Source organism: Dromaius novaehollandiae, chromosome 1, assembly GCF_036370855.1.
Source record: "Dromaius novaehollandiae isolate bDroNov1 chromosome 1, bDroNov1.hap1, whole genome shotgun sequence".
In the NCBI taxonomy this organism is placed as follows: domain Eukaryota; kingdom Metazoa; phylum Chordata; class Aves; order Casuariiformes; family Dromaiidae; genus Dromaius; species Dromaius novaehollandiae.
In genome coordinates this window covers 52554257-52570660 of record NC_088098.1, presented here as the reverse complement: position 1 = coordinate 52570660, position 16404 = coordinate 52554257, and the positions used below count along the sequence as shown (strand labels likewise).

The following is a 16404-nucleotide window of genomic DNA, read 5'->3' as shown; positions in this document are numbered from 1 at the left end:
CACGTCCAAGGAGAAAACGGCACTGGAGTGTTGCTAATTCAAACCTATAGCACAAAAACACCTCAGTGCAGCCGCCTCTAAAACCCATCAAACTACAAAAACATCATGAAATCTCTCCTTTGTAGATTCAATACTAACCATTAAATTCTAGCCACTCAGCATGAGGGGTTGCAGTCATTTTAAGTGATTTACACCAGACAGCTGTGGTTGCCATGACAAGCAACACTGAAACATTAGAAATCTGTATTGGCCCTAGTGGAGAGAGAGAGAAATGGTGTCAGATGAACTCCTGCACAAGCTGCCACAAGAGAGCAAGGACCAGTTAAGAGGGTTCATGGGATAAAAAGACTGAACTGCCAGCAGAAGTTAGAAAGCTTACAAGGACACGGGCTTACTACTGTATGCTGGAGAGGATGGCACTTTTTTTTTTTTTTTTTTTTTTAAAGTCTGCTTTCCACATACATCTGCATATGCTGCGTTCTAAAAAACCCAAACATAGAGTAGTTGGATCTGGGCACAAAAGCTAGCAATCACCAAATATACTGAAGTGAAAAAGCAGCTCCAGAAAGTCTGTCCCTGTACCGCAGCCATCCTCTTTTCAGCTTTCGATTCAGGTAATGCCCTTTGCCAAGGCCACCTGCGTCCCCTTTCAGACATTCATAAAGCAGCTCTCTAGAGCAAACACAAAGCACGCTGCCAGGCAGAATTCACTCCTGCTGCTCCGCTTGGGTGGATCTTCGGGTCGCATCCTGAACCACTGCTTTCCTGCATGACTGTGCCACATGACAACCTTGCCTGCTTGGCTATATTTCATGCCTGCAACTAGTAGCCAAAGATCACACTCCAGACTGATAAAACAATGGACACATGAAGCTTTAAACCTTGCAAAACAGAAAAAGCACAACGTATTTTGCAAAGCAGAGTATTGCCGCATTGGCTAAATGTCTTTCCCCTAAAAATTCTTGCCGTTTTAGTTGAAGATATTTCCCACGTGTCTTTCTACTGAGATGTGTATTAGCTACTGCGTTAAACATTGCTTTCAAGGGCAGAAAAACTAGGTGTTCAATATTGGCAAAAAAAACCCTTGCAATAGCTCTTATCTTTAAATTTGACACTAAAAACTGACAGCCTCTGACTGTTCTTTTACAGCATGCCAGAGTTCAGAGAGTCAAACACAGACAGCCATTTTTATTTAGCTAGTATTTCTCGTATTTATATTCTAACTATTATTTAGCTAGTATATGAGATGGGGAAGATGAAAATCACTTCTGCATGATTAAAAAAACGCGAACAGCCCAAAAGCTTGTTTGCTGGCACTATCTGTCCTCTCCTAAGGGCCTCAGAAAATAGGCCAAAACCTGAATAAATATGAAGACTCAGTTATTCTTGTTTCTGGAAGCAGACCACCTAGGTCAATCACAGGTATGTCAGATGCAGACGAAGAATTGCTCATCACCTCTTTTCTTTGGGCAATTCAGAATTTTAATCTTCCACTAAGAAATCCCACTCTGATAAAAGGTTAAGCAAAGTGAAACAAGAAGAATTAACAAAGCATACAAATCAGTTATTTGAATCCTCTATCACTGCTTAAAAATGCTTTAGTTGTTACCACAACATGCTAACTTTACAGTGAAACATAACCCTACTGTAGGTGGCTGATGGGCTAGAAAGGGTATTCAAGTGAGATTAAGTGTTCTTGGTAAAAAATGTTGAAACGTTTGCCTTTCCTCTCTACGACATAAACAAAATTCCACATGGAAACAAAATAATCAATTCCCAGCTCTGTTCTGAACAAGCAAAGCAGGAGCAATATGATTCTCATTATTACTTTAATGTGAGCATCAACCCCTTTACTAACATATCTTCTCCCACTCCTCAGTTTTAGTGTCTAAAAAACTTCTGTTAAAGGAAGCCTGAAATACAATTCTCTGTTTAGGGCACCAAGCTGAATCTAAACATTACCTAAGACTCATGTTGCAGTAGCGGAACCAAAGGTGTCAAAGCGAGCTTGCACATTGCAAAGCAAAAACTTTTACTCCCTCCGTACATGGTTTATAGATTTTTGCAGGTCCGTTCAGCTACAAGATCCAAGAACTGAAGTGTATTAAAGGCTAAATCTAAATGAACAAGTAGTATAGCATAATAGGAGCAAATCTGCAGAGAAAACAGTTGATGCTGAGGAACTGACATTCACACTACACATATTTATGGGGGGGGTGTTGTCTCAGACAAGCTCTAGTCTGGTCTCATGGACTGAACATTCATTGGCTGAAGGAGAATATTCTTCAGTTTAGTTTCATCCCAATTTAATCCAGCCCTTGCACTCTGAGACCATTTCCTGGTGCAAAGCAAAGCCCAGCAGGCAGGTGTAATCAGGAGATTCATTTCAAAAGCACATTCCCGACCCAAGTTACAATGCTAATGTACATGCAAACTCAACTACCACCACACACTTTCAAGAGTGCCCAGGCTCTTCAGATGGAAAATAAAAGCTAGAAGCCAAACAGCATTTCACAAGGAGAGAGAACAGCAGCTCATTTAATTCATCCTCTGGATTCTCTGATCTAATGTTTTCTTAAAAGCATGATATGGGGCTCCTCTGTTTCCTGCTGAAAGAACTTGGGAGGGAAAAATGGGGTGCAGTATAGCCATCTTCAGTAGCAGAAGGCACGGGAATACAATTAAGTAACTAAATTATTTCACAGACAGAGTGTATGGGGAAGAGACATGAAAGAATAGAGAGAAACCTGGACATTCCCACTGGCAAGTAAAAATATCTATTCTGAAGTGCTGAGAGTAGAAGCAAAGCTGTCACGGTTCTGCAAAGCCTTCAAGAGGAACATGGCCCTTAGTCATCCTCTGTACTTTTCAGGTTAAAAATGGGACTTTTGCTTGAAGTAGCACAACTTATCTCACATCTGATCTTCTCATTAAAAATGGCCCAGCCAAATAATGTTTTAAACATATCTCCGCGTGTGGTTATTTCCAATTGGCAGGTATTGGTAAATGATACCATTACTTGAAGGGAACTGGCTTTAAATCATGTTTAGAATAGATCTGCCAAGACATTTATTTCAGAAAGGACCTTTAATGTGTTGCCAATATTTTTACACGGACGTCTTATTGAGCCTTCTTCTTCAGTCTGTGGTAAAACTCACACATAAGAGATACAAATGAAGCAAGGAAGGCCACTAGTCTGCAAAGACTAGTTATTTAGGCTATATTTTAAGCAACTGTAAGACTGACTAATTACTCTGGGTGCCTTGCTTGAATTACTTGAAAGACCCTCATTTTCAAAGGGCCTGCAAAACAGACCACTTTCAGAAGTCACAAGTTTGGCCAGCCACACTTTGAAGAAAGTCAGTACTGAAAATAATCTAATATAGTATTCGTATGCATATCTATCTAAAGGAAGAGACCACAAAAAAGCCAGGAGCATTTTCTCCTGGGAAGCATTAGCAAAAGCACCCAGCCACTGGGACATTATACTTTCATCTAAAAGCAAGTGAGTGTATTCGGTAGAAGCACCTATATGAGTTCTCCAGGTAAAAATAACAAGAGCGGCATGATTTAATATATCCAGCCAGGCCCATCTTTCCTTTTTAATTTGGTAACAGAATTTTAAGGAGAGGGTCCTAGAAACATCTTGGGCATGTCACTACCTTCCAGTGAGCCACTTCGGCTTACAGAGTGGTGCTGACAGCTTCTCTTCATTCAGAGAGGGAGCTGACAGCCTAACCATCTGACTTTAACAAAGTCTAAGCCACATCACTGTGTCATATTACAACATGCACCCCAGAAATAGGAGGAGTGAGAAACTCCTCATCATTACCTTGTCTTCCAATAAGGCGTGTGAGATGGGGGAGGGGAAAAGATTTTCAAAGAAGAAAACATTTAGCTGGCCCACTGCCTTTTGCTAAAGCTGGCAAGAGGAATAAAATTGAATTGAAAAATAAAACACTTGTTCTTTGGTCTTGCCTTGATTTGTTACCTGTATGTCATCTAGTTCAGAGGTATCAAAGCACAGTAAAACTATTTGTTGCAGATCTTTTCATAGGGACTGGGAGAAACAAAACAAAAAAAATCTTGAGCACTAATCTGGCCGTGAATGTATCAAAATTTGGCATTAGGGTACATCCTATGCGTCCACCCAGACAGGTACATTAAAGTTTTTCAGCTCTGCAGTTTTCACCTCCCCTTGCGGCAAGGGGACTGGCTGATGCCCACACGGCTCTTCCTAGCTATGTTTCAAGCTGCAAACATAGGGCATGGCCCCTTGTTGGTCAACAACCTGTACACACTGCCACATTTGATCAGGTTTGTAGAATATATACATACAAAGTTACAACTGCCTCAAAGGTCTGGGGAGCTGATAAACAAGAACAGAAACTGCAGAGGCAGGAAGCCTGTTAAAAAAGCGATTACCAGCACGCATTAAATATGTAAGGCCCTTCTAACATAGCATGTTCTCCAGAAGACTGTTCTCCACTGTGATCAAATACAACTGCTGTTTTGGAGTGCAGCTAGGCTTAGAGCCATCACACTATTCCTCAGTATCAGAGATGGCCCCATACCTAGAGCACCAACACTTAAGAAGGAGAAAGTTGAGTGAAATAGGGTGGGGCTCTTAGATACGGTATCTTTCATCCAGAAATGGAGAATTAGATGTTTTAAATCATATGTGAAACCAGCCTCCACTCAAAAAGAGGCATAAAAAATAAGAAAAAGAGTGGTACTTACGCGGCATGATCCCTTGGCTCACCAGTTCCTCCCGTGTGCGTCGCTGCTGGAGCTTCAACTGCAGCACTGCACAACAGCAGAGAGAGGGAAGAGAAGGAAACCCATCAGCGTGAGAAACAACGAAAGACTCATTTTCAGATGCATTTGGTTTTCTTCTTTGGATGCCAAGACATTAATGAGCAGCAGAACAGAAAGACACCCCCCCACACACCCTACTCCCCTACACTACTGCAATTGCAGAAGTAGCCTTAAGCAGTAAGGTTTCCGTATTCTGCTGCGGGCAACAAGGAGAGGAAGTTGCAAAGGGTCTTGGCAGGGTGATAAAAATCCGCAAAGCCAGGCCTGTTTCTCAATTCTTTCTAGAGCACCACGTTCTTTCCAAACCATTAATATCAAAAAACAAACAAAGACAAACACAGGCTGACTGTACTCCAGTAAAAACACTGTGACACCCAAACTGCAAGTGACTCCAAAGCTCTAATTGCCATGTGCAGATTAAATTGATATGACAAAATTACTGGTCATTAAGATTTCTCTAAATTGCAAGGCTGATTTCCTTTCTCAATTCAGAAATTCGTTTACTTTCTGAAACAACTCATGGAAGTGAAATATCATGATATATCTAGAAGTGTCCTTGTTCCATAACAAAAGGAATCCTTTCTCACAAGAATTTTTCCTATTTATTTTAGTGAAATGGCACATAAGTATTATTTTTATGAAATAAAATTATTTGTTTCTAATACAAATCTCTGGTACACTCATAATTTCAACATTTAGGTTACAATAGCAGTTTTTATTTAAACTGTATAATCAAAACACTATTTTGGAAATTGTTCGTATGAACAATCAAGGACAGCTCCCATATGAAAGGAACCTTTCAAAACTGAAGAAAAAAAATCACACACGCACACACAAACATGTATCAAATTAGGACAACCTGAGTGAACATTGATAGATACTAAACTCTGTTACAATCAAAAATGATGTTGGGTACTCAACACATTATAAAATTAATGGCATGGCCTTTTCCCTGTTTTAATTTTAGTTCCTCTGTCAAGCTGATGTCTGTTGTGTAGTTCACAGAAGTCCACACAAATGTAATAGCAACACCAGATGCAAAACTGCAGTCTAACCATACGATCCTATTATAACCCTCATACTTCCTTTCTCAAATACTTTTTCTGTCCAATAAATTCCTTTCATACATAATATCCAAATTTATACTGTACCTTCCCTAAAGTAGGCACCAAAATACTGAAGGAAAAGATGCCACCTGATCTACTTACACACATCATCATGCTTTACCTATTTCTTCAAATCTCCTACTTGCAGTTTGCATTTGGCTAAGATACATCCTCCAGTAAGGCATCTAAGTCTTCATATGAAGTTAACGGGAGATGAAAATCTCCTATCTTCCTTGGTTATTTGCACAGTGGCTAACCACCTTCACTTAAATGCACACTTGCATTTTCACTTGGACTTGTCTAGCTTCAACTTCTGTAGGCTCCTAATATATCTTTCTATTAAAGGTTTATGACCATCAGAACAGATTTCCTACCTGTGGAGCTACTTCTGTATACAGTGTCAGGTTACCTCTCCTCTTTTTCATAGGCTAAACTAGGATTTCTTAACATATGCATCCTAGGGAGGAAACAACTTATTTCAATAAGGGGAAGGGAGAGAGGGAGTTAAAGCCCTATGCTAATTCTGTGCAGGATCAGACAAGAGCCAGCGATGGAGGAGGGAACGCACAGGGGAAGGAACAGGCCCTTCGTTTGGCTGCGAAACTGCAAACAGAAGTGGTAGTCCCAGACTCTTCCTCTCACCCAACCATGCAATCGCACTCCCACTTTTGGGCTGGCAGGAGCGTTAATAAGATCTCACAGCGGGCCTGTTCACAGAGCTTTTTATTTGTTGGATTGGTTCTGAGGTGGGTCAAAGCCTGAACCAGGTGATGACACAGCTACACGAGCACCAGTGCCAACAGAACGGATGGGACCGTGGCGGACAATCTGAATCAACTTAAGTCGCCCTGGAAACCCACCTCAGGAGCCTAGCTAGAAGTTAACTGAGCTGTTGAGCAGCTTGCTGCCACATAGAGTCAATCTCTCCCTCCCTCCATCAGTTCATCTGACTGGTGACTGGACTCAGTAGCTTGACAGAAAACACAGCCAACCTAAAAAGCAAATAGTTTCCTGTCAGGTTAGTGAGCTGAACAGGACTACTGTACAGTCAGATATTTGCTAAAGCTAACATAAGGTGGGGGAGAGACTTCCCCTTCCAGCAGCAGTATGCCACCAAGTAATTGCAGCTCTGTAGGTAACTGAACCTTAAATCTCTCACTATGTAGCATTTTTTCCATTCTTGAGTCATGTGGGGGGCTTGTTTCCATGTCCTGAATTAGCATGTCTCACTAAATGTAGACAAACTAGGCACAGACCTACAGCATCAGTCTCCCCAACTTTACATGCAGATAATCTCATTATTACTCATTTCTTCCCACTTACACATCTAGCAAGGTATTTATTAGCCCTTTTTTGCCACAGCACTGCCATATTTACTTGCTAGGACTACTTACCTTTCCGACTATTTCCCACTATACCTACTATTTGCCTCGCTAGGGCTACTTACCTTTGCCCTCCCAGGGTCACTGATTTTCAGAAGAAAACTCCCCCACACAGGTATCACCTGCGTTTCCTGCTCCTTTGGTGCGTAACTGCACTCAGCTGTATTTGCACGTGTTTTGTACAATTGGTCTGTTTGCCTAAATGATCTAAGCAATTTTTTAATGTCATTACAATTATCTGTGCCTTCCACCCACAACTTTACTAGCAGTCATCCTACATTTGTTTCCAGACCCACCAGGCTCATCCCAACTAGAAACACTTTACTTTCTTTGATTACAGTCAGTTCTTAATCTGTTTAAGTAGTGCTTCATTGAATTCAGAGAGATTTTTTAAATCAAATATACTGCATTATTAAGTTACAGACCCCATACCAGACCACACCTCTTGCAACCAAATTTCTAGTATCAAAACAAAAAGGCTGCATTTGAGCAGACCTGTTTTGCAAAAACTGAAAAACTGAATAGCAGGATTATGCTTCTATTCTTATAACATCTAAATTCTTTATCAATTTTTCCATAGTTTCTTCCTGGAACATGTATCAGATTCACCGCTCTTTACCTCACTTGCCCTTTTTCACTAGTGATGCAAAATGTCACTTCTCTTTCACTCTTCTGAGGTCTCCTGACTATTCCCAGATTTATTAGCAATCAGTCTCAGCAACACAACCAGAGATTTCATCGAATGATTTAAAATTCTCTTCCTGACTTCAGCTTCCCTTATTAATTTTCTAAATATAACTTATTTATGTAGATCAGCTACCATCTACTACCCTTTTTCTCTACTCATTAAATGTATCTTTTATTTTCAAGCACTATGTCCTTCCATGGCAAAAAATTACCAACTATCAAGAGGACTAAATTGGGGAATAGGAAAAGGTCATTTTCAGAATATTTTTAATTGGCACTAAGTAATTCTTGGGATTTATGAATGTATATATGTAGATATTAAGTGCAAGTTATTACCAGCACATAATGCACTTTCCCCCCAGTACAGTTTATTAGAGGGACAGGGAGGAGGGCAAAAAGGTTTAATTCAGTTCACTCCTGAATTCACTTTGCCTTAAATAAGTACTTGGAGTTCCAAACGCCATTTCATATATTTAGGAGATCACCTGTTTACGTGTGCAAGTGTGTGAATCCTATATATAGATTAACAGATGTCCCAAGAGCCAATCCAAGGCTGTTGTACATGGAGCTCAGCCAAAAGTCTAGAATGACGAGAGAAATTCAAAATTACTCCAAGACAAACTGGGGTGTAGCTCTTTCAATCACAAACCAACATTTTTTGGTTTCCTTTACCAGTGCACTTAAATTCTAAATTAGTTTTCAATTTAGGAAAAACAAACAGGTCATGTAAAAGACGGTATGTATCTGCTGGCTAGAAAATAAGTTTTATACTAGGACTCTCTCATTTGCCTCTTTATTCAACTTGTGCCATAACTTGTGAAGCATTTTGTAAGCTTTGAATGCTTGTCTAGTTTTCCCTCCACAAAACTGGAATAACAGATGCATTTCACAAGTAGAAAAATTCTGAAATTTAATTAAAGTCTGAACGCTGGTTTTAACTCTCTAATGAACTATTTCAAGAATTACTAAAGCATTCCAGAGAAACCTGGAAGACGGCAGAGAGGACTGCTGGCAGCCGTTTAGAGAGGGGCAGAGGAGCACTTGCGTGGGTGTGTGCTAACAGACAAGTAACATTGCAATACAGGTACTATCAACAGAGCTGTACTGTTAGTGAAACACAGCAAGACTTACTATTTTTTGTTCGTCTCACTGTAGAACTGCTTTAATAGTGAACCCACAGACACCCTCAAAGAGCAGAGCTTACTGTCCACCTACTCGAGGCTGGTGGGAACTCAGCAGCACAAGCTCTACAAGCAGAGGCTGCACCCATAGGGGCACTGTCAGGACGCTCTTCTCCTTACAACTCCAGCAATGGGACAGGTGCAGTGGTGGCAAGCAGGAGCGAAAACAAATGGTTCTGGTGAGCTAAGTTGTTTTTTTGCAGCTTGTCATCTAAACCTGCTACAGCTTGTCTCCCCTTACACAGGCATACCTGAAAGCCCTTCCACTTCTAAGCCACGTTTCGTGTTCAACAGCGTGACTAGAACTACCACGGAAATTACACGGCAACCCCTGCACCTCGAAAAAACATGTTAACAGAAAAAAAATGCTCTCACCTTGGGAAGTATGTCACACACCATGATAGGTTTTTGACAACAACAAGAAAAACGCTGCATTTCCTGTTTCATGAGAACGAGCAAAGCAAGATACGCAGTTCTGCTCCGAACTGCAGCTTGTGGCGAGGCCTAACACACGCAGAACAGAGCCTCACGGCCAAAGCAGATTTCATATTTTTATAAAACCTTTTCTTCTGGGATATCCCAAAAGGCACAAGGTAATGATCAAGTATAGCCACAGGGTGGATTACACCGCTCAAGCAGTGGCCATAGCGCAGAATAGAAAGTGAGGAAGACTAACGGAGCCAAATGAAACTCCCTGGAGGAACCGAGGGAGGCAGAACGCACAGCCCACGCTGGAATTCAGTGCAGGAGACTGGTGCAAGGAGGGAGAGGGCAAGGGCCATTCAGACATAAACTGTGCATATTAACTAGTAACGTTATGTCCGTATGCTCGTAGACATGGTTTATTGATTTTGTAAATGCAGTGGAAGCACTTTGCCTGATATAAAAATTCATCCTTGCGACCCACTCAATAAGCTGGATGATTAGAAAGTGAAACTACCAAAGAACAAGTGAAATTAGCCTAACTTCATTATCCAAGTTGGAGAAAGTGCAAACACAAGTAAAAGCAGTAAAAAGCGAACTATGCACTTTAATATCCATAAAGGCTCACAGTCACTTCTTTGTAAGCTGCTCAGCACCTCTGCACACCACATTCGAAAGCTCTGTGCTACAGCATCCACTCACCTCACAAGAAAGCACTAATATAGAAGCTGCAAGGGAAACCTGCCCCTTAGTACAGCAACACCTCCACCTTTCTGTAGCACCAATGATCTCCCAGGAGAATTTTCACTGGCTTAGCACTGACTAGGTCTGATCTGGCTCACTAGGAGCGCAGCCGAAGCGCCATGGCGCTAGGCCACCATTTGCAGCCCACAAGTGTATTTTTCAGTTTTTCAGTACTCTCTGTATAACACCGTTAGACGAAACCAACAGCATGCACGTAACCCGCTTAATCGTAACACGCAACCAAAAGTGAAGTCTTTGACGGCATGGGAACATTTACTGAACAAAACCATCATAGCTCTGTGCGCAACAGTGGCCTCTGACAGATGGCAAAGTTAAGCTAACTGCTGCTTTGAGAGGTGAAGCCACCATTGCATTTATCACTCAGCCACCTACAGGCACTCTAATTACATCAAGAAGAGTATTTTTTCCTAATTTCTGATGTATTAAGTAGTCCCATTTGCTCAGGAGCCAACACCAAATCCCATTTTGGAATATGCAGCATGTTTGCCATTGGTTTGAACGGAAGTTGCACCCTCAATTTATACCCAAATTCACTCGCTTGGAGAGGTAGTGAGAAAACCTTCCTCTCACTCCAGAAATGGTCTCTGAGCATTTTTCAACTACGCTGGCTTAAAAACAAATGTTGACTCGTACTAGAACTTTCATGCTTCAACGGGAAGCCAGCTTAGATTCAGGTTCATGTATCAGCAAGAGCAGCATCTGCTCAGTTCCAATTACAAAATCTTTATATACCGAAGCGGCAAAGGGCAGTTAGGATTACAGAGTTTTCTGTAGTGTCAACAAGAAGCTACAAAAAAATTTCAGCTATGATAGTTTGTGATCAGTGAGGGAGTATACGATGGTCAAAATCAATTCTGAAAATTACTCTCAAACTGCTGAAGTCAACATGTTTTCCCCCCAAACTGCATTTTTCTTGCACTGCCAACAACACACACCATACCACATGGAATTGGCTAGAACGGTGATTAACAACAAAGAAAAGCCAACTTTCTTGGCCTTTTTTAAAGGCAATTTTCTGAGTATAACAGCATTTTAATCCACTAACTGCTGATGGGGAATACATACTGGCTTTGTGTTTAGGCAGACTGTGCAGTTAACAGAGAAGCATTTAAGTGAAGCAGACTGTAAATGACACCCAAGCTGCAGGGATTATATGGCAGTTTGCTACCCAGGGAAGGGAATGCCAAAAATTTGTCCCTTTGTGGGGTGAAGAAGAAGCAGCAGGGTCCACTGTTGATCCTCACAATTTGCAAGCATCCACTGTTGTCGTGATGTGATTATAGTCCTTTGAATGCATTTGAAAGAATGGCTGGGAGTGAGCCTGAGCAAAGGGATAGTTAAGCAGAAGTGTATTTCTTTACTATTTGAGACTAACTCACATTCCACTACCGCTTTTCTCTACTGCAGCAACAACGGCTGCTATTAAAATGCAGGCAGTTTCCTCATCTCTTCTTAGCAACCCTACCAAGGACAAAAAGAGGTTTGCGGTGGTAAAGAAGAGAAGGAGAATTTGTTTTAGTCTCTTAAATTGTTACAAGTCTCTTACAATTGTTACGTACACACTAGAGGCAAAACCAACTTATTTATATTCATGTCGTGCTCTTCTCTTTGTGAGAACTGGGATGGTGATCAGTCTCCCTACAAGCAAAGAGGAGCAAATGCTGAACAGGAAACAAAACCAGGATCAGGAGTGGTTCCTTATTACGGATCACATAAATGATGAAAGTGGATTTCTTAGCAGCACTGTAGAAATCCACATGTTCTACTGCAATACGCTTAGGTGGGCAGGTGTCTTATCAGTTTAGTGAATATTTATGAACATTGATAACCTCCTTTCCCAGCTCTGCTTATACAACAGAGAAGGTCACAGACACAAAGCCAAACAGGAGGCTTAACCAAGAAAAGCCATATGGCTGCATCAAAGGCACATGTATTATAGAAGACTTGAAACTTTTCTTCATAACCACCTTTTCTTTCTTATCCTTTTAGTAACTTCTTGTAAGCATTAAAATCCTGTACAGATGGGAACAGGAGCACAGTTCTGCCTGATGTAGACCTAAACCCTCTCTGAAGAGTTTCTTAAAAAACAAAACAGATCCTTCACTTCCAAAGCAACAACTATCACAACATTTCACAGCTGATGTGCTAATAGCAATCCAGGGATGTAATGTGGGTCACATAATACTAGCTTTTACCATCCAGCACTTCCAAAAGCCTTCAGGCTCTCAAATGCCCAGAAGCTTTTAAAAGCAGTGGAAAAGTACAGAAAAGGAGCAAGTCTAGCCATCTCAGCTGGACATTTAAGAACAAAAAGAGGAGGAAGAGAGAGAATAAATTGACTCTCACCCTCAGGAGAAGAGGAGCTTTTTTCTTGATAAAATCACCCTCTTCAAAGTTTCTACAGTTTTTCTACAGCCCAAAATGTTCTTGGGCTCATATAAAACCATTAACGTGACGTGCAACTCACACATGCCTGCTGATATATTAGATGCACTGTCTATGTGACTGTGTTTCAAAGGACTAGTTTTGACTACCAGAAGCAAAAAACAGCCACAGGGCAATATTCCCTTTAAGTGTTATCTGTTGGGAGAATACTGTTGAAAGAGAAATATGAAAAAGAATCAGTTTTTTAAATGTTTTCCAAGGATGCTGAATCACTTACATGTATTATTTTTTAATGAATCAATTTTATGGGACGTTAAATAGTGAATTTAGTGGAGACAAACCAATACAGATTCTTTGATAATGTTAATTTAGCAGTATCAAAGATCCTACCCCACAGAAAAAACTGGCCCCAAAAGAATATGGAATTGGAAGCAACACAATCAAAAGCCAAAGGCGGTATTTCCATCCCCAGGTATTACCACAAGGTGGCTGGCTCACACTCTGAACATAGAGAAACAGCCTACCTGGCCAGGTCATTCCTGAGACTTCAATACCAAGTAATGTTAATTAAAAAGTGAATTTACAGTAATTTTACCTTCGTTATAATGTTACAAAGCAAACAAAAACAGCAGCGTGGCCAAAGCAGCACAACATACTTTGATCTAACCTCTAGACAGGGCAGAGTAATTTCTCCTCTGTGGTGGTTCATGAGGGCTCCAGGTGGCCCAGGCGTTCTAAGCGCACCCAGGCAAAGCAAGACCCAGTCCGCAGTCTGAGATGCTTACGCTCTCAGTCCTCAATTTTGCAAACAGTTATACGTGCTTCTTTCATGGGCATTAATCACATATATGAACCTAAATAGATGCAGAAGTGTTGATATAATCAAAAGTTATGATGAATTTTGCGGAGTTCTTTTTATGTTGTTTTAAAACAAACCCTAGCTGTTTCTGTGCATCTTAATGCACTTGCCTTTATGTCCCTCCTTCATAATTTAACTCCCACCATTTCCATTAAACATGTAAACTTTAGGGGGTTTTAATGCAATTTTAATCATTGCTACTTTTTAATGAAGTGTCAGCTTTTGTCTTCCTTAATGTTAATGTTAAACCTCATTTTAAAATCCTTTACATAAATGTATTACTATTAGTAAAGTTGTCTTTTTATTGATAGACTGGAAGCCCACTTTTATCATAAAATCTTGGTATGCATAGCAGGCCATTTCAGCACTCATTATAACTGTTAAAATGGGACTTCAAGAAATTAATTTGCTATACATGTAACCGGGAATATTTAGTAAGATACGCGACATGCAAAAATGTGCAACAAGCTTGTCAACAGGAAAAGTTGGTTTTCTTTCTGTGCAATCTACTGATTCTTATAAAATCATTTAGTCCCAGAAATACTGGTTAGGTAAAAATAAAGCATGTGAATAAGTAGGCACTTATCCATATCTATGCAATCTGGCTACCAAGCATGCTCCAACAAGACGGATTTATAACAAAATATTATGTAGAAAAGTCTATATAATATTGACACACCGGTATCATGGGAGAGTAAATATTTTCTGTAATTACTGCTTGTTGGGGCCATCTATATATCCCTTGTTGCTCAAAGAGAAACACTGGGGGGGGAAATGTTTCTGACTTCACAGAGAATTTCCCATCTGTAATGTAAACTTGAGTCACAGTTTATACTGATCTATATGTTTCCATGAAACAAAGAACAAGGAGGAACTAACATTGCCCTGAACCACCTTGCAAAGAAGACCCTTGAAAGAAATTTTCCGAACTAACTTAATATGATGTGGCACAGAAGGACAAATGAAGGAAAAAGAAGAAATGGGCAGACATATCCTGGCAATCAGATCTATAGATGTCTACTAATATGACAGCACAAATGGCAGGCTGCACATGGGAAAAGTAAGTTTGCAGCCTTTTCATTCTTTTTCTTGTGAAGCTAGATATCTCTCTGCCTGTAAGAAGAAAGAGGTCCGATCTTTTTATTTTCCTCAAAGATCAGACACATGAGTTATTTATATTTTTTCTGAAAAATGATACAGCAGAAAAAAGAAAGAACATCTTGTTTAGAAAAATCAGAATCTGAGCAATTTTTCATTTTATTTAAAACTCTGGGTTCAAGAGTTTGCTAGCTTTCTTCTCTTAATGGATAGCCTGTTTTATGTGCTTCCATTAAACAGAAAAGAAATTCAAGTCTTGAGTGCCAAGACACATTCATAAAATACAAAATTGATTAGACAAGTTTATAAAACTAATATTGATAAGAAAATCTTCCATGCTTCTTTCAGCTACAAGAAGAGAGACAGTCTAGTATTTTCCCTTTACAGCTCACCTGCCATACTGCAATTTCTGCTATAGCAGACAGCTCCAGTATACTAACAACTTCTCAGAAACCAAAACTTCCTTAAACATTTCTCAGAGACTGTACTGGCCCAATGCTTCAGCCTTCCTGCTACCACAGGGCACCCTCTACAGATAAAAGTTAAAAGCTCCCTCCACTAAAATCATCCGATGGTCAAGATACCACAGAATTTCTGGGGCAACAGCTGTGGTATTTCCACATATGAACTGTCCTATTGGGTTTTCCACTTAAATGTGGAATAACACTACATTTCCAAGACTGTTTCAGGTTCTTAACCACATAGAAAAGTTTGGTTTATTGAAACCAAATGCAAATTAGAGAAAATGCATTTCTTGCAAGTGGTAGAAGAAAGACTTAGAAGTATGCAGATTTAAATGCAAAAACAGCAGTTCTTTGGAAGAAGCAATTAGCCTATTATATAGAGAACACAGAAAGCTGGTCATCGTAACTTTAAACTAGCTGGCTAGAGCATCTCTCTCCAAGCTTCGGTTTGACTGACTGTACTGACATGGAACAAAGGTGGCCAAACACACACATTACAGGCAAAATATAGACTCGTGGCTCTCCCTATCTGGCTAGCATTCCTGCCACCAACTAATGTCCAAAATCCAGCAGCCTCTTTTAGCAAGAGCTTCTGGTGGATGCTACAATTCAAGTTAGTGAGAAATACCTTTGCTGTTTTCTCAAAGTTTGCAAAGAACAAAGGTTCAGATAAAGATCCCTGCCTTTGCATTGCAACAGACTGCCATCTCTTTGCAGTTTAAGTACAAATTCTATCACAATTCTACTTACAAAAAAGTTACAAATTTAAGCTATGGTCATCATATTCGTCTACGTTAGAAATGAGTTCCCCGCAGCTGACCCCCCAAATTTAAATTACACACAAAAAGCACATCAAATTCCCTTGAATTCTTTTAACAGAGATCACACACATCTGTCTACTACCTTTTACTCCCTTTCTCTTTGCTTAGTCACTTGCTTTCAAAACTAGACTACAGGTCTCCAAGACACTTTATGTTTTTCCAGGAAGGAAGATGTACAGCACTGAAAACGAATGAGGCTGCGATGCTCAACCTAGTCCCTAAGCGCTATCATAGCTATAAATATATAAATAATACAGTTCTGTGTAACAGATCAATCAGCAAACCAAAAAAGCCCCAGCAGTCCAGAATGGCCTGCCTGACCCCTGACTTCAGACCGGCGGACAAATTCTGCAGCGGTTTAAAATATTGCTGTTGGCTCAGTTCTCTGCTGAAGGGCACAGAAAAGGCAGCAGGT

General features: G+C 40.3%; 1 protein-coding gene across 2 annotated transcripts in view; it reads right to left on the bottom strand.

The window, feature by feature from the left end:
* Positions 1-16404, bottom strand: part of MRTFA (myocardin related transcription factor A) — an 88697-nt gene that overhangs the window by 24746 nt on the left and 47547 nt on the right. For both annotated transcript variants that reach the window (XM_064512067.1, XM_026101690.2), the window contains exon 5: positions 4741-4806. In XM_064512067.1, the coding sequence (XP_064368137.1) occupies positions 4741-4806 (66 nt within the window). The remainder of the gene's footprint in view (positions 1-4740; positions 4807-16404) is intronic.